Below are 19,468 nucleotides of genomic sequence, written 5' to 3'. Positions count from 1 at the left end.
CGCTGTTTGTCTGGCTTTCAAACACACCGCGTGCCCAAACGTCAGACGCGCGTTTTCTTAGTATACGTGTGACAATTGGCCATGGAGCATTTGCGCCCGACGCTCGTTCGTCCACACCGTGCGACTCGTGACATGTGCTCCTCTGCCTCAGTTTGCGCGCCCAAGTGCTAACAAGATATGCTGCTGTTACCTGTAGAATATTATAAACACCTATTGAACTCGCTCACAAAGCATCGTATCGATCAGGTAGGGTTGTTTTTTACGTACGTTTTTCTCTAGAATAAGCTAAACTAGCGACTAAACCTTTACACACAATTGTCGAATTCTACAGCTGATGTTGGTGTAATTATGGTAAACGATTGGAGTGATTGTAAATGGATTTTTTTTTTAGACAAATACACGAGTTTCTATGCCGATTTTGCATTTAACACGACATAAAATAAAATCTGCCAAATATTTTGAGAGATGAAATGCATTTCTGGAGAAACGTGTAACCAAAGATAACCATGTTCGGCAAAACGTATCCACGCGAATAGCTCTTCTGTTAATTTTCGAAAAATAAGCGTGTTTCTTTCATTGATAATTACGTTTATTCTATAATTCATTATTATTAATTCGCATACCTGTCCACGAGTTCACGAGAATATTCATAAGATCAACACATCAGGTTCAAATGTTTGTTAAATTATAGATTTGGTGTAATTCGACATTTATCTTTCCTTTATGGATCTAGTTTTTATATTAAATAAAAGTTTGATACGGTTACCAAAATTTAATAGTTAATCATAATAAGTCGTTTAGGATAAGTTACCCGGAAATCAGTCTCTGTGCACGTAATAAGACACATTGGCGAACTGCTTTAACTGTCAAACTAAAAGACTATTAAAGAACTTTGAATCCATTTTGTTGTAAAATAGTTAAGTACACCTGTTATTCAGAGAGAAAATTAACCATTTCGCTTTTTCGACTAAAATTATAATAGTTCAGCACAGTAACGTGTTACCAGTCTGTTTCATTATAGTCTCAAAATGTCTTTGCATTAAGTCATCAAAACATCAATAACTGTAGCTTTTTCTCTAAAAAATATCTCTTACCTCGCTTAATACTAAAGTGAAATCTCCATAAGTACGATTTTCGCTTATTCCATCCCCTGCCGATCATTAAATGTTGATTACTTAATCACGATATTTATTAGCGGCACATACGAATTTTAAATTCCTAATGTCACATTGCCAATTAAAAATATGAAAGTTTTAAGTTGGCATTTGTTTATTAAAAATAATTTAATCAGATGACATTTTTTTTCATATGTCTTTTCTACGAAGATAATAAAATTATTTTATTTACTAATTACTGTTTGACCAATAAATTCGATTATTAAGGAGAATTGACACATATGTGATTTAAAATAAGAATGTCCTACACAAAAATCGAACAAATCAAATTTTTTCGAGAAATGAAAAATGAAAATTTTTGAAAAAAATAAATTTTATGGCTTTATTCGTAAAGATAATAATTCGCAAAAATACGATTTTGAGATTATTAATCAATGTGAAGTATTTTCTAAGGTTTGTCAAAAATTTAAAAACAAATTATGGATTGTTTTTTTATTTTAATAATATTAATTTTTTCTTTACCAACATTTATGATTAAATTTTAATTTTTCTTGTCAGAAAGAAGATACCGAAAACTTTTTTTTTAGATATAAAGAGATAACTTTTTAAATAATTATGGAATATTTATGAAAATATATAAAATTTTAAATGAATACCGAGATGGGCATTCAAGATATGCTACTATTCTAATATAGTTAATTTCTCTAAGGTTACTGATACTTTTAATTAAAATGGGATTTATAAAGATTTCAAATAAAATGTTTTACTTTTACACATTTTAGTGAAGGTTTTTAGTATTTACCCAATAGAAGTTAATAATAGTAAATATTTGAGTAATAATAGTCGGTGATTATTTGTCTGTAATTTTTAAAATACTTTTAAATGATTTGATTGTTATCCTTTCATAGTTGTATTTAATGTCATGTTATATCAGAGTGTATTAAATAGGGGCGGGTGTTTCTCTCTACTCCCGTTGATAATTTTTTGTTTTATAATTGTACGATTTTAATTATGTACAAACTGAAATTTTTCAATATTTTTTATTCGTGAGTATAAAACACATATTTGTGTATTATTATTATTAAAATTAAATGTTAATTTTGAAGAGGCTGTTGCTTTCAATTTGTCTTAATATATTGTCATTTGTATAATCTTCATTAATTATATGCACTGGCATATTGGGGACGGACTATAAATGCTTAAGTCTTGAACGGTAATTTATTTAGATTTTTATTTTTAAATGATTTTATACGGTGGTTACATTATAAAAATAATTTAATTACAAATAGCCTGTTTTTAAAAAATGAACGTATCAAAATAATTTTTTTTAAATAGAAACCTTAAGTATTTTCCTTTCATTTTATATAATTTTTTTTTTTTAATTCTGATCAGTTACCTACCCACAGGGAGAATTCAAAATAGCAACTTCTTTACAAAATGCTATTTATGTGTTTAATTTTTTTTTTTTCGTTTATTATAAAATACTTTATAAGGGTTTGTCATAGTAATAAGTCCATCAGTAAATATAAAATTTACATGAATCAAAGTTACATTAAATATAAATTTATACTTATTTTTTATTACTTTGCCTTTTCAAAGTTAAGAATTTTTTTTGAATTTTTAAAAATTTTTATAAAAAGTAGAACTTTTTCAACTTAACTTTTGAAAATGTTCCGAGAAATTTGCGTCCTTTAACATATGTTAAATTAAAGCTTATTTTATGTACTAGAATTACAGGAAAAAAATTTGTTCCGACGACCTATCTTCTATATGCAAATGGCAGTCGAAGTTGAACAAAAAAATAGGAGTTCATTTTGCTTTTGGATTAAACCACCAAACTCTTAAAATTAAAAACTATTTACAGATTTGCATCGAAGCGTTTTTTATGATAGAGATTATAATTACTGTCAGATATCTATACTTGTCCCAACTATGCCATGACTCCACTGTTATGCCGTTTTTTTTTTTTATTAAACTATGTACAAATTTTAATTAAATTTCAAATAATAATATATTTTTCGTTTTTAAGGATTTTATTATTTACTATGAAAAAACCGTGACAGCATAACTTTTTCTTACATTTTCAAAAAGTATCACTTTTCTATTTAATTTTTTTCTAAAAATTATTTTTATAAATGTTTACTAATTCTCTTTCTCATTTCCATCTGTGCTGCTCATCTTGAATATTAATTTTTTATTTTATTTTAATTAATTCTTTGGGGACACTAAGATATTTCATCTAAGGACATCAAATATATGTCTCTTTCTAATCATATGACCAATATTTTCTATTTGCTATAAATTAAAATTTTTCATCGGATTTAAAGAAAAACTGAATGTGAACTCGGAAAGGAATAAACACAAAATGTAAATAATAATTATAATAATATCAAAAATAAATAATCTCTTTTCCGAGTTGATATGTAAACATTGCTCAACTTTAGCTATGGAATGTGTTATGTAAAATTCAGATATTTACTGATGACGTTAGAGATTTTATCTTACTAGATCAAAGAAAACTGTAAACAGTTGACAAACACGTATTCTTGAGTACAAGAATATGTGTTGTGGGCTCTAAAGGATTGTAAAAAAAAAAAAAAAAACCTCAATATACAGTCATCAGATGTATTTTGCTAGGTCGAATATCAACAGGGGTTCTTCGTAATACTATTTACCATGTGATGTGGGCCGAAATCATTTCTTCGCCCGTTTCCGAACGTATCAATTGTGTATTTTAATAAAGCCATAAACACAACTTCAACAAAGTTCTTCTTGGGATGATTATTATATCGCTGGATTCTTTATATATATATTATCAGAGATATGATTCAAATAAATTGTTCATAAAATTGTATTGTAGTTCTTCTGAAATATGTGCCGCCTACACCCAAAGAAAAACCTCAATCAATTTTGATAGAGAAATTTTATTAAGGGTTTATGATAATGTTTTATTAATACGAACAAAATAATTATTCTTATAAATAATTATTGTTCAAGACAAGAAAAAAAATTATCATAGTTTCAATAGTAATGATATATTTATCAAATTGAACAATGAATTTATTATATAGATCGAGGTTTTTCTCTGGGTGTATGCTCGTGACAACCGCCATATTAACAGGATGTCACATTATTAATGAAATGTCTTACATTTACGAAAATCATATAATTTCGCTTAAATTTCACTTTTATTATTTTCATTAATTTTGATAATCTTCTGTCATTTTAAAAATATTCGAGTGACAGCGATAAGAGTTTTGCGTTATGAAACTTAATAAAAAAAAAAAAAGGTTATTTTTAAATGTACAGAAACGATCATGTCTTTATTAATAAAACATCTCAGGGCATTACCACATGATATAAACTACATAATACATGTATTTATATTTATTATAATGTTAATACCAGTTTTAATGATAATATACTAAGAAGAATATAGTTGCTGAACGGAAGGAGGCGGAGAGGGAAAATGTAAATACACATCGGCGCCACCATCAGCGGGACGGCATCGACTAGTGGCTACTAGAAACCTATACGTTCGCATTCGTTTATCGGAAGGACCACACACGAGGAACACCCTCGAAATGGGGTTAGGCCTTCCACTAATATCTCACTAGCTCTCCCCCTCCCCTTCTTCCGGTCGTACATGATTAGAGCCGCCTCTGTCTATTGCCCATAATTTTTTTTTAACAGTTATTAGATGGTAGGCGATCCATGTAAAGATTACTTTATGAATACGAGGTTTTGTATTTATTGTAGTAAAAAAAAAACAGTTAAATATTTTACCTCTTTGAATTTTCTTTGAGATAAATGATTTATTGATTAATGAGATAATTACAAATGAAACTCATTTTTACTCATTACAGAGAATAAATTATGTTGTATTGAAAATATTTACTGCGGAATAACGACATAAGTCACTACTGCTAATAGTTTCATCGTGAAATGTTTTGAAGCATTAAAACTCAAGGTATTTCCAGCGTGTTGCCGATTTAAATAAATAAGACAAAAGAGACTTTAAGTGTGTTTGTGGATTCGATATAGATTAGTTCTATTATTAGGTCAATCGAATTAATTTAGTATTATAATCGAATCAATTTTTCGGGTCTGTAATAATAAAATTAAATAAGATATTATATATGCGTTATGTCCAATATTGTCATTACTTTTTAGAAATAACAATTTTGGATATATTTTTATCAGTGGTGGATTTAGGGGGAGAAAACAAAGAGTGAACGCCTTTTCCTTGAACTACCATCGCCTACTTAGAAAACATATTTTGATTTATAAAATTGTCTAAAAAAATGTTGCGACCTTACATTGAAAAATTCTCGAATTGTTCCTGATTTTCATGTATAATATTTTATTAACAATAAAATCAATAAAAAACTGAAATGGAAAATGCATATTTTTTTAAAAAAATCTTAATTTTTCTACACTAGTGAATATAAAAAAGACCCTCTGATGCTTACAATGCGCATAGGTCTATAAAAATTATCATCTAACTAGTATACGATGTAAGAATTAAATGTAGTCAGATTGTATACTATATAATATATTATATAGAATACATACACAACTATATGTATGTCTTTACTAAACACATACATCGACGCTAAACATTGTTTATTATTAATAGTTAATAATATTAACTAGGTAATATTATTCTAGAAATATGTATCCGTGATATTGTAGTAATTTTTTTGTGGCTTTTTGACTTAATTATGTTTAATATTTCATAGTTTTAAATTAATTTTTTTGATTTTATAAATATTAATAAAAAGCGATCAACTATTAATTATATATATTATACGACTTTCATATTTATGTAACTTTTTTTAAAAGTATACAAGAGAATTATTTGTCTCTTCTAACAGAAAATCAGTTGACGTAAACGGATTAAAAATCAAATTTTGTTTCATTAAGATTTGAAATTTTATTAAAATCACGTACAGTTACAAGTTACACGTCAAGACTTTGAATAATCATGACTTGTTCATGTTGGCTGAACTGCATTTAATGAGGTCTGTTTTGTTTTTGGCTGCAAATGTTGGTGCATTAAAATATGATTGCCAGATAATACTAATCATATGTTTATTTCAAATTAAACTATGAGTAACCTAATTATTCATCTGTAAATCATTAAGTTATTTATTTGTTCCCACGGTTTTAATTTTTTTTGTAGTTCAAAATAATAGTTCCTCTGTCACGTTGTTCGTGATTTAAATAAAAGTTTCGAACCAAATTAAAGTGCCATATTTATTTTATTAAAAAATATTTTCTTAATAATTTAGCCGAAATAACTTTTAAAAGTAAAATTAAAACCGCAAATAATCTCAATATTTAAAACGGAGTACAATTTTTTTTCTTTGATTTTTCTCGCATGATAAAAATTACTTAAAATACAATAGAATACTGTATTTTTCGAGTTTAATCACTACTAATTATGGATTCTTATTATAACTTGTTATACTTAATCAAATGAATTTTAAATAAACTAATGTTGGGTCGATCTGCGATGGCGGAAGCGTTTGTGGGGCAAATAGAATTACAATTTACGTGGAGCTTTCAGTAATACCACGACAAGTGTCTCAATTGGCTCCCCTCGTACCATTCCTGGGGTTGATACCAGGCACAAACACAAAATAATTTTGCAGGAAACCGCTGCTCCAATGTGCTTCTTGTATCCGCCGAAGATACAAGGCTCGAGAAGACCTAATAACACTGGATAAAGTTGCAATTTATTAAACGAGCCCATCTCCCTTTCGTCGTCGATATATTTTTGAATAAAATGGAACCCTTAGCCATTTAAATTGAAAATATTGCGATTGATGTTAAATCGGATGGTTCAGTTTATCAGAGTAGTCAGCACAGAAATTATAATGTTTAATATCTTCTTCGGCTCTCCCATTTCAACTACTACCGTCGGCTTTCGATTGTGAGCTCAGTCGTATTACGCACTTTTAATAAACTTGTAGTACCGTGTTATTTTCTATTATTACGATTAAAAAACGTGTCCGTATGCACAGCGCACACGGCAAATCGTATACGGTCTTGGGGGGCGGAACTACTAGTGGCATTTGGTGTATCGGCGGAGGAATACATAAATGTTGTACACGTCGCAGGACCCGGTGCCGGCGGTCCTAATGACTGGAATCGGACAATCACAAATTACCGTACGCTTCGTATGCTGACAATGAATGACGACGGGCGGACGGTGGAAAAATTCAAGAATTTATATCGGCGGCAGCTCTCCTACGTCAAAAGCGGTACATTTGACACGGTCCGTTGGCCCCACGTACAAACGGTCTGTGCGGCACACAACCGACCGCTACACTGCCGCCGCCGCCGTCAACGACGTGTATTTATCATCCGAGGCGGTCAACCGGACCGAGAATATCAAACTTTTTATTTTTTTTATTTTTTCATACGTCCCGGTCTATAGGCGGACTGTGATCTCGTAGCCGACCGATCGTGTGTCGTAATTTGTATCCCATAGGAAAGTCATTCTCGTTGTTTGCAAACAACACGAACTTTATTATAAACGATTGATCGCATCTGCGTTTTCCGCTCATTGATTTTTTTGTAAAAAAAAAACATAATAAATACCTTGACTGTACGCGTTAAATGTACAAAATACAAAGAAACCCATTTGTCAATTTAATTGCTAATAAAACAATTTATTTTCAAAGTATACTTTTTTCGGTACAGTTTTTTTTATACTTAATTTATCATTTACAATTTCGAGTGGTCGGCGTTCTAATAAACGATTTTAGAATCTTCTGGAAATCTTTTCTCGTACAAGTGAATTATATTATTAAGCAAATAATGATTCGTCAATGGCTTAAATTATATATTTAGTGATAATAATATTTATCAAACATTTGGCAACCGACTTGTATTATCATTACGATTATGTTAGTATGTTTTATTAATTTAATAATTTTAATGACTATATTGTAATGTGATAACCGAATATAATTTAAACATATTAACGGAGTTGTCGACTCAACTAATCAATTTTCCATCATTTAAACGTCTGTAAGAACTAATAATTAGTTTGATTTGATGGTTTATATATCGAGTCAATTGAGTTTTGTCAATTAATTGATGAAGTTACGAGATCTTTAACATTAAAGTTATTATACATTTAATCTATAGTTCGGTAAAATAACAACAAGAAAATAGTAGATACAATTTTTCCAACAAATTAGTACGAGTTAATAAAAAAAAATTTATATATAAGTATTATTTACTCTTCTTACTCATATGCGTTTTATTGTCTATTCGTCTTTTTATTTTCAATGTGAAATCCAAAGCTATAAACGGTTTACAATTCACGTAACGCAGTCACTTCTATGGCCATGTAGCCTTGTTCCATAGTAGTACTAAGTAAGTAGATATTGGGATGCGCGCAATATTTATCGTACAAACGGCAGCACTGTAACAACGGTTGTTGGGAGGGAGAAATTCGGCCATCTGTCCCCTGTACCGTCTCAAACCCGGAGATCGTCACCCGTTCGTCCAAGTAGTCTTCGTACTCGGTACTCACCAGTCAGTGATCGCATTCCGTTGGACGAGTGTACGACGTCTTGTGACCGACCGACGCTTCGGATATTTTAAATGTTGTTATTTATGTTTTAAGCTTAATTATCGTTTTACATAATAATTAAATTGTGTTACGTGGTCAGTGTCATCGCTGTGTTTTGTTGTTTACGTAATATTTAGAAATCGTAAAATACTTAATCGGTGTTGGTATTACTTGAAAATCCGTTGGCGACTTGTACAACCATATACATTCTATACCGTAGTGTGTCGAGTGCTGTCATTATTTTATAGACAAACCATTTTTACGTTTTATATGACTTACAATTCTAAATCATTATTTCCTAATGAGGATACTTTCGATTAAAAGTGATGCGGTGGAGATATGGTCGACCACGTTGTACTGGACTTGTACGTGAGGACCACTTTTCAAGATGCACAGGTCGCACGTAGGCAAATTGAAAAGGTACATATTTCAAATGTTTTGTTACAATTATGTGTTACAAAAAACGCTATGAATATATAAGCTAAATATTCCGATTAATTAACAAACATTCAACATCGAACCAACAATATGGCAGTTACAAGTAATGGATAACACTTGAGATTGTTAGTTTAACAATCAGTGTTTCCTGTGATAATTAGTCATTACGAGCAATAGTTTGTAGAGGGGACGTCAAGCGCAATTAAATTTCAATTATTAAATTGTATACCTATTGAGAATACAAAAAGAAAAAAAAAATGGGATACTTGGGTTGTTTGAGACTGTAGACCTACCCCACATACACACATGATCCCAAAATTTACTTTCGTGGGTAATTTTTTATGTTAAAATGATCCTTTATGTATTTTTATTTACATGTATTGGATTTCTTTTGTATTCTTAATTGCCGCTCCATTAAACACTTGTACCTATTTAAGGTAAATCGATTTATTTTCGAATTCTTTGTAAAATTAACTCCCATTGAATTTATGCTGTTTTAAGACAAATTTGAAAGTTATTTTACAGACATCATAACCGTTTTAATTAGATTTCTAGGTAAAACTTGGCATATCGGTTAACGGTTGTTGCAACAACTGAATTAAGTTGTACTCTTCCCTTTCGTTCAAATTCCATAAAATACGGCTTGCGTTATGATCCGAAATTATTGGTATATTTTAGAGTTCTCCTGTGGTAAAGTTAGCGTAAGCAAATTTCACTTGTAATAAAATCTATGCGTTTTGCGCGTTTCAAATATTTTGTATATTCCATTACACGCGGTCACTCTGGGCGGCCCGTTGCTACTAGGAATGATTATATGTTGCAACCAAGCCCCGGTCTCTCTTTCCCTGTGATTGAGGTGTCTGGGTGGTCCTCATGACTTCACACAACACAATGTGGTCCCCATATATATATGTATATAAACGCGTTAAGGAAGTTACATCCAGCTGGCACATTGCTCCCACTGATCGCACAACAGTGGTTCTCATACTATTTTTCTCCACAGGACGTATTTATTCTCGTATCTTTTTTTGTGTTGTTGTGTATAATCATTATAAAAGTGTGATAACTTTTTATTATTAACATTAAACCCTATTCGGGCCATAGCATATTTTTACTATTATTTTATCCAACGTTCTTAAAACTGTTGTGTCGTTTTCAAAGTGTTTATTTAACAGTACTAGAATCTTATTTTAATGTTATATCAGTAAATTTAATTGAAAAATGTATATTTAAAACAACAAATCATTGGAATAGAAAACTTGTGATAATAAAAATATTTTTAAACGATTATCATATATTTATACTATAACAAATATGTCGCGTTTCTTTAATAACTAAATATTTTTTCTGAACGAAATGTATCGTTATTGGAGTAAAACCATGTACGGTTTGGCAATACTGTATGGTTGGGGTATGTTTGCTTATATCGGTATACCCCAACTTAAAATACTCAAGAAAAACGTTAACACTCGGTGCCTCACCGATTACCCAAACATAATAGACGGATAAAAAAGACGTAATCGGTAACATTAAACGTGTTGTATGTTTTCAGGGCAAAGCGGTGGGACGTCTGTGCGCTGTGCGGTTCAGAGCTTGGGAACAAAAGTGTTTGGAGCGACTGGGTAGATCTATCCATCGTAAAACACATGTGTTCTTCCTCCCCCTATTGTTGGGCCTCGGAGTTCTGTTGGCCGGATTTAAAGCCTTCGACAGAAACACTCAATTCGACCAACTATGGGTGGAATGTAAGTCACCAAAAGCATGTAATTATTTCTATTTGAAACTAATTGAAACATTTGATCACAGCGGGAGGTCGTTTGGAAACAGAATTGCGTTATTCGGAATCGGCATTGGGAGAGACGGAAAGTGTCATCCATTTGTTGGTCACGCAAACCGCCAAAGAAGCTACTTCACCGGAAGTTCCCCAGCAACGACTCCTCCATAGAAAAGCCTTACTCGCTCACCTGCAGCTGCTCAAAGCGGCTTCACATGTCACCGTCAATCTGTTTGACGTGTATGTTAAATATTTAACTTCGATTTGATTGTTTTTTAATAATTATTTTTTTGAATACAGGACATGGAGTCTCAAAGACATCTGTGTGTCGCCTAGCCCTCCGGACTTCGAAGTCCACTATATAGATACCGTAAGTTCTGAGCGATTTTCTGTTATTTATTTGTCAAAATTAAAACGTTCTGCTGGTGTTTCGTTTCAGATTTTTGAAAATATGATGCCTTGTGAAATAATTACCCCCCTTGATTGTTTCTGGGAAGGTTCTAAACTTTTGGGTCCAGAAAATCCTGTTACAGTTCCGTAAGTACCGTATTATTTTTCGTTTTCAAAGTAAAACTTAATGACTTTTTATTAATTTTGCGAATTATTTTCACAGTGGTGTCGGAAATGGTATAAAGTGGACCAATTTAAATCCTCAAAGCCTAATGAAATCTATAAAAGCAATGGGTGACACTACCTTTCCATTTGACATGCTAGAGACTTATATGAAACGAGTAAGTGTTTTTAATAAATTTATCGTGAAAATAATGAAATGTACTATTGATTTATTTTATTTGGGTTATAATTAGGCAGGAATTAATTCCGGTTACCAAGAAAAACTTTGTTTGGATCCAGATGACCCAGACTGCCCAGAAACATCCCCAAACAAAAAAACAAAAAAAGTAAGTACATTTAAAGAAAATTTTTGTTTTTAATGTAGAAATGATGATATTTAGGTTTTTTAAACAAATCTCAAGAATGATGCTTGTTTATACTTTTTGTTACAATATTTTTCTAGGTCAAACATTCTCTTTAAAAGGAAAAGTAGTAGCATGTATTATTTCCTCTTAACGTTCGTACACTTAGTATTTTTTTTTTTTTTTAGTTTCTATCATAAGTCTCGAATACATTAGTGAGTGTAATATCTGGCCAATATGTAACGTTTAGGCCCCCCAGATAACATATATGTTTAACTTATTTGCATAACAAAGACCTCTTGGGAGGCATTGTGTTCACCGAAGCCTATTCATGTCTTGTCATAGCCAAACACATATAACAGACTCGCTCGCATGGTCTCCCTACTCTTCTCTTATCTCTCGTTGCCCAGGGTAATTGAAGACGGTATACTAGTGAACCTGGAGACCACACACACCACTTTGGAGCCATCATTCTTGGTCGGTGATGCCTTCATTATGGTTAAGGTAATAGGCCTTGGGCTACACACAATGCACAGCACCCAGGCATTCCTTCGCATAAAAAAAAAAAACACCAATACCACCTTACATTTTTATTACACTATTCAAAAAAGTATACAGTGATATGCCATAAATAGATTAAAGTAAGTTATTTTTATTAAACGGATCGGTTAGTTAGTACGTATTCAACATTTGGACACAAACTGGCGGAGGGCAAGGGGAAACATTTGTTCCTCGGATAATTTACGATTGAGCGAATTAATATTTTTGCCCTCTTTCTTCTCAAGTAGAGAACCGATACATTTTCTAAAATTATTTTTAATTTGATTTTTCTTGTCTACTTTTAACGTTGAATGTTCATATTTTCTTAATAAAATCCTACCAACATTAAGACTTATTTACGTCGACAGACTTTTGAAACACTTTCTATATTATGTCATGACGATAAATTGAAAAATGTATGTTTTTGAGTAAACTCGACTGTAGTGTAATGTATTAAACAATATCGGTTCATACGCTTTGATAAAATGAATTCTTAACGTTTAACATTATTCATGGAAATGCAAATTGTGCGATTCTCTCTTTTCGTATGAATTTTTTTGTTGAAATTTCGAGGTGGTCCTATCGATGTTGGTGGGCCAATTTGTTAGAAGTCAAAAAAAAAAAAAAAATAATCCGCTATTTACGTTATAAAGCTCTTGTTCTACCATAAACACTAATGCATTATGCGCTATCGGATAATGAAACTGTAACGATAAATCACAAAAACGTTTAATATTTTTGGCGTTTATGTAGATATATAACCGTCTGTTTATGTGGCGTGTGTGTGTGTGTATGATAGCGCGCGTTCCGTGTAAATGGCAACTCAGCGCCGGTCTGCTTCATGGGAGGTCTCCATCTCTTTTGGGCCGCGTGTGTGCAACGAATCCTGAACAGCTTCATCCTCGCGTCATTATATTTTTTTGATGTGTTCCCAGAATGCCTTCATCCGTAACACTAACCCGTGACTTTACCTGATCATAATTTTACGTCTTCGCCGCACGTATCCCCTGGACCCCGTATGCAATATAAATGGTCGCGGAAAAAAAAAAAAATTCAAAAATCGTCGGGCGGCGGTAGTTCACCTGCTACACGAGTCACATTCTTGAAGGGTCTGTATTCCACCGCCAGTGTCTGTAAAGGTATAATAGTAGTGTGAATGGAACAATTCACAAAGCGGCGGTATTTCACATTGTTAGTCAGATTAAGTTACACATGCCTTGTGTTGATACGCATTCATCATTTTACGTTTGCCGTCGGCTGTTCGAAACAGCTTTATAGCACTACGATAAAAAGTACTTTTTTTTGCAATTTTGATGTCTATTCTAAATCAGTCTTTTCGTATCTGTTATTTTTCACGTATTCTCTTCGTCAAATCTTTGTTTATTTATCTCTTTTGTGGTAACTCTATGGGCTCGCACAGTTGACAATTTTTATTAGAACTCGAACGGCATACGGTCTAATTGTGTAGGAGAAAAGAAATATGTCGGCGTGCCCACATCAGTGGAATGAAATAAGTTTTCGGATTTCAGAGAAAACATCTCTGTCTGAGACAGATACAACATATTAATATCATTTTCTATACGCATAACAAATGTGTTAAGAGGCCAGTTATATTAATTTAAGTGTACGATAAACAAATATTTTACTTAATTATAATGTTAGTTCTACATCATGGATTTAGACGCTAGAAGGGACGTCAACGCCCATATTTCCTGTACCCACATCCTCTTTACACAATGTCTCTATTATACGGGTTAAATAATACGATTGTGCAACGATAATTAAAAGGTTTTTAGTATCTATAAAAACTTCTTCGTCGTATTAAAAGATAATACGGTTATTTGTTGTGACATACATCCTATCCATTGAAGTGTTTGCTTTAAATTTACGAGTACTTAATTGTAAGAGTACATGTGTTTATAATCATGTAACAACGTTGGATATACGCATATAACTTTTTTTTCTCAATGATAAAATAGTAAACAGGAAATAACTTTCTTAGGAGTAATCAGCTCTAATGAAACTATAGATTTAAATAGATTATATATACATAATCATTAAATAAAATGATTAACTAGGAATACTATATTCTAAAAATGTCGGAGTAAAAAGTTAATAACTTTTGATAAACTTCCAGAGATCCTATAGAGGAGAAATTGGTTAAAAATAGTAGATTCTAATAGAATCTATTAAATAATTTTTTTTTTTTTTTAGATTCCTGATATTGGAGCTGAATTAGCTAACGGTTGTCGAGGTTTTGCCAGTAAATATATGCATTGGCCAAAAGAATTAATTTTGGGTGGTATTGTTCAAAACAAAACTGGTTACATTCAAAAGTAATTTATATTTATAAAATTAAATACATTTTTTTACGAGTTCTAATTTTTTATTTAACACATTAATAGAGCTGAAGCACTTCAATCAGTTTTACAACTAATGGGTGAAAAAGAGTTGTATGAGTTTTGGTCACAAAGTTATAAGGTGTTACATTTTTCTTGGGACCAAGAAAAAGCAGCTTTAGTTCTTAAAACGTGGCAGAAAAAGTTCAATGAAGTTCGTAACAAACAATTTGAACAAAATAAAATACAGGGCTAATTATTATTATTTTTTTAGGAAGTAAAAAAAGTGCTGAAAAGTCCTGCGATGACGCCATACAACTTTTTTACGTTTTCCACAATGTTGTTAAATGATTTACTAAGTCAATATGATTTTTTGGATCCAAAATTAATTTACATTGGTTGCTTAATCATGGTAAGATTCTTAGATTACATTTCATATTTCATGATTTGGTTTGTAAATAATTAAAAATTTCAGATCTTATATGTTAGTGTGATGCAAATAAATTTATTTGATGCTGTCAGATCACAACTTATTATTGGCTTATTTAGTCTGTTATTGATAGTATTTTCGATTGCATCTGGGATAGGATTTTGCTGTCTTATAGGTATTCAAATACATTCCGCTACCATTGCTGTAAGTTTAATATATACTCAAGAATATTGAAAATATTAATTCATTTTGTATTTAATATTTTTTATAGGTTGCTATTTCAATAGCATCTGCTTTGGGTGTAAATAATATGTTTTTATTGATGTTCAGTTATAAACGAGTATCAAGTCATGGCTTTGATCCTGTTACTCAAAAATATGGTAGCCATTTGGGAAAAAAACAAGTGGGAATGGTATTAAAATCTGCAGGAACAAATATACTCATGACATCATTGATCACCATTTCAACTTTTTTGACTGCAGCTGTGGTTCCAATCCCTGCGCTTAGAGCATTTTGCCTCCAAGTTGCTATATTAATTGCATTCATATTGACCACCACTTTTTTTGGTGTAACTTCACTCATAAGCTTTGATGTGCGTAGAAGGCGAAGTGCAAGAATTGATATTTTTTGTTGTTTTCCATCTGAAGACTTACAATGGCCATTTTTTAACACTAAAGAGTCACTAGGTGTAGCTAGCACTATTGATGAACAAATGCGACAATTCAGTAGAAAAACTGATTTACCAACACCTAAATCATCTAATTTCTTATTAAAAGACTTTAGAGATGCAAGTTCAGATTGTGAAGATAATATTACTGTAGTAGCAAAATCACATTGTTGCGAATGGACATCAAAAGATTTAGCTCAAAAATATGTGCAATACTTGACAACAAGTTCATGTCGGATTAGAGTGATATTACTGTTTATTGTCATTTTAGGAGTAAGCCTGTGGGGTATTACAAAAATACAAGCAGGTTTAACATTACCTGAAATGGTACCGAATGGTACAAATGAACAAAAGTTCTTGGGAACATATGGTCAGATGTTTGGATTCTACAACATGTATGCAGTAACTAGAGGTGATTTTGAATATCCAACCAATCAAAAATTACTATATGAGTACCATGATGCTTTTATGCGAGTTCCTAATATTTTGAAAAATGATAATGGGGGATTACCTCAGATGTGGCTTACATTATTTAGAGAATGGTTACTGGGATTGCAAAAGGCATTCAAAAAAGATTGGGATAAAGGATGTATTAGTCAAGAGGGCTGGGAAACATGTGCATCTGAAAATGGAATTCTTGGTTACAAACTTCTAGTTCAAACTGGAAATAGTGACAACCCAATTGATAAATCTCTTGTACTTACTGCACGACTAGTTGATGATAATGGTATCATCAATGAAGAAACATTTTATAATTTATTAACAGCGTGGGCTTCAAATGATATATTGGCTTACGGTGCATCTCAAGCAAATATAAGACCTGAGCCAAGAAGATGGACTCATGTGGCTAATGATTATGATTTACAAATTGTCAAATCTTCCCCAATAATCTATGCCCAGATGCCATTTTATGCCAGCTATTTGTATGAAACGCCTGTCATTACTAAGTTTATATCAACAGTAAGAGGCATTTGCAAACAATATGATGAAAAAGGACTGCCCAATTATCCGTCAGGCATTCCTTTTGTTTATTGGGAACAGTATCAGGAGCTTCGACAATATTTGTGTGTAGCTATGGCCTTTGCATTTCTATTTTTGTTCCTGATTGGTGGACTATTTTTGTGCAATATTCGTGCAGCTCTTATTTCATCAACCATGTCAATAATACTTGTATTGCAAATATTAGGATTTATGGGATTTGCTGATATTAAATTTAGTGCTATACCTGTTGTATTATTAATTGGAACTATTGGCACTGGTGTAGCATTTACTATGCATCTTTGTTTGGTAAGATTTTTATATAAATAGTCATAGTTGTGTAGGTTGAAATAAATGTAATAAAAAATATTATTTTTTAGAGTTTTGTCACAAGTATTGGAAATAAGCATAGAAGAACTCACTTATCAGTGGATCACATGTCTAAAATGATTCTTCAATCGGCTGCAACTCTCATCATAGCCATAATAATGTTAATTTTTCAAAATAATTATGTTTCAAGGTATTTATTAAGATTTTATGGATTTTTGTGCAAAATAAACTAATTTTTCTTTTTTATGTAGATCATATTTTCTTTTACTATCTGCTAAGACTGTTTTTGGCTTATTTAATGGATTAGTTTGTTTACCTGTGTTTTTGTCTATGTTTGGACCTCCACCAGAGGTATGTATACATTATTTTTAATAGTTCTTATTTTATATTTATTGTTTTGAAATTTTATGAAATTATTCAATACGTTTTATCTAATTCAAACAGATTAAACCCTTAAAATATGCTGATCGAATTAGTACACCTTCACCTGAACCTATAAAAAAGCGTGCTCGTTATACTAGTGTTCGACAATCAGTACCACCACCACCATCATCTAGGTCACATCATCAACAACCACACCACCACAAATATCATCACCAACAACAAAACGTTTCAGGAACATCAAAGTCACATGGGTTACATTTTGCTCACAGAGATGGGTCATTATCTACCATTGCTGAAGAATCTGGTTCCTATCATTCTGCATCTCTTGCTCAGTTAGATAAATCTAAATCACAGGTATATACCTTGAAATATTTACTAAGATGATTTTGATCAGATAACTAATAGTTTTTTTTTTTTTTAGATTTCATTATCTAGGTCTCCATCGCCATCTATTCAATCTGAATGTAGTACTGATAGTGGATCTGAAGTTGATGCACCACAACAAAAAGTTTTACAGCCTTCTGTATCCACCAATGGATCTAACCAAACTACTGCACCGACCAGGTGTATTGTTACTGCTAAATTTGAACTAGAATTAGATGGAAATTTAATGAGTGCCACGGCACAGCCACGTGTACATAAATCCTCTATATCTAAACACCATCACAATAATCGTCAGTCATCAAAAAGGCATAAACGTCATTATAACAACCCTAGGTACTGATTCAATAATATGTGCAATTTGTTTTGTTTTTTGTTATAAGAAATTTGCCTAATACTTATAGTTTTGCCTAGTAAAAATGCTCAAAATTAATTTATTTAAAATTATTTATTATATTATAGTTAGGTGACATTCAGGGATAGTTATGTGATTGTATAGCTCTCTGTGTAAGTTTAAAGACTGAGAATTTATGAGTTTAGTCTAATTATGACTTATTTGTTGAAACTCAACTCTATTTTTTTTTATATATTTTAATAAAATCCAAATATAATTGAATATTAAGTTACTTAGTAACTAAGAATGATCCTGTTTTATTTTAATCATTGTTTTAAGAAAAATCTGACAAGTTTGTTTTTTGACTATTCTGTAATTTAATTATTTTGCTATTGAGAATTTGATGTAAGGTTCAAGTTACATTTTTGTTAAGCTTCAAATAATTCTAGTCAACCTAAAAAATTGAATTATTGTAATTATTTATTTTTTAATTTATTTAAGTTAATAGTATTATTAGTGGTATCATGCATAATCAATGACAATCTAATTTTTTTAAATAAAATTTATAGGTATTATATTTATTATTATTGACGTGTTCCTAATCATCTACTTTTCAATCCAATTGAAATTACTTTAACAGCATCAATCATTGTTTTAATATTACACATTTTTTTACATTAAAGTTTTTTTACACAATGTATATTAAATAATTTAAAAAATTCAAATTTCCAAATATTAAATTGAGAAAGATTGTAGATATTTTTAAACATGTGAATCCTTTTATCTGTGAATTATACTTGGGTACTCATTGTCCTAAGAAATCAAATTTAAAGTTCTTTGACTTATCTAAGAAATAAGCATAAATAAATTATTGTAATTTTTACATTCATTAACATGTTGCACTATGTAAACAGATATATACATACCTATACATTCAATATTCATTTATACAGATATTAATAAATATATTTTTAAGTACAATGTCCATTTTTTCTACCTTATTATAAATTTGGACTTTTTATAATTTTATTGTAAATTTTTAACTTAATTTATTTTGTATTTATTTAAAATGTACACATTTTTGTATAAAAAGTATGTAGTTAATAAAATATAACCAAAGGTTTACAAATTAAGTGCTTTGCTGTATAAAAACCTTCTTTAAATTAAATTAAATTTCTTTTTTATTTTATACTTGCCTATTTTCTCTAAGATGATGTTTTAGTAAAAAAAGGATTTTAATATATAATTCCCTA

General features: G+C 30.9%; 1 protein-coding gene across 2 annotated transcripts; it reads left to right on the top strand.

The window, feature by feature from the left end:
• Positions 1–62: 62 nt before the first annotated feature.
• On the top strand, positions 63–19,404 carry LOC126903583 (protein patched). 2 transcript variants are annotated; one of them, XM_050681813.1, is made up of 17 exons: positions 63–246; positions 10,697–10,889; positions 10,951–11,158; positions 11,219–11,288; positions 11,358–11,455; positions 11,532–11,649; positions 11,725–11,817; positions 14,587–14,708; positions 14,778–14,925; positions 14,986–15,123; positions 15,187–15,345; positions 15,413–17,095; positions 17,167–17,306; positions 17,368–17,467; positions 17,561–17,854; positions 17,922–18,217; positions 18,785–19,404. In XM_050681813.1, exons 1-17 carry the CDS (start codon positions 178–180, stop codon positions 18,804–18,806), a joined length of 3,951 nt encoding a protein of 1,316 aa, XP_050537770.1. In that variant the 5' UTR covers positions 63–177; the 3' UTR covers positions 18,807–19,404. The 2 variants fall into 2 exon arrangements, with proteins under 2 accessions (XP_050537770.1, XP_050537769.1); XM_050681812.1 differs by lacking the exon at positions 63–246 and adding an exon at positions 8,635–9,126.
• The last annotated feature ends 64 nt before the right edge of the window (positions 19,405–19,468 follow it).

Source organism: Daktulosphaira vitifoliae, unplaced genomic scaffold, assembly GCF_025091365.1.
Source record: "Daktulosphaira vitifoliae isolate Bord-2020 unplaced genomic scaffold, ASM2509136v1 Scaffold_4, whole genome shotgun sequence".
Classification (NCBI taxonomy): domain Eukaryota; kingdom Metazoa; phylum Arthropoda; class Insecta; order Hemiptera; family Phylloxeridae; genus Daktulosphaira; species Daktulosphaira vitifoliae.
This window is presented reverse-complemented; position numbering and strand designations above follow the sequence as displayed.

What these genes read in the sequence shown, in the direction of transcription:
- LOC126903583 (XM_050681812.1), top strand. Translation starts at nt 9,046, where the DNA reads ATGGTCGACCACGTTGTACTGGACTTGTACGTGAGGACCACTTTTCAA. An exon ending in ACATTGGTTGCTTAATCATG is followed by an intron (nt 15,124 to 15,186) that starts GTAAGATTCTTA and finishes TAAAAATTTCAG; the next exon opens with ATCTTATATGTTAGTGTGAT. An exon ending in TAGATAAATCTAAATCACAG is followed by an intron (nt 17,855 to 17,921) that starts GTATATACCTTG and finishes TTTTTTTTTTAG; the next exon opens with ATTTCATTATCTAGGTCTCC.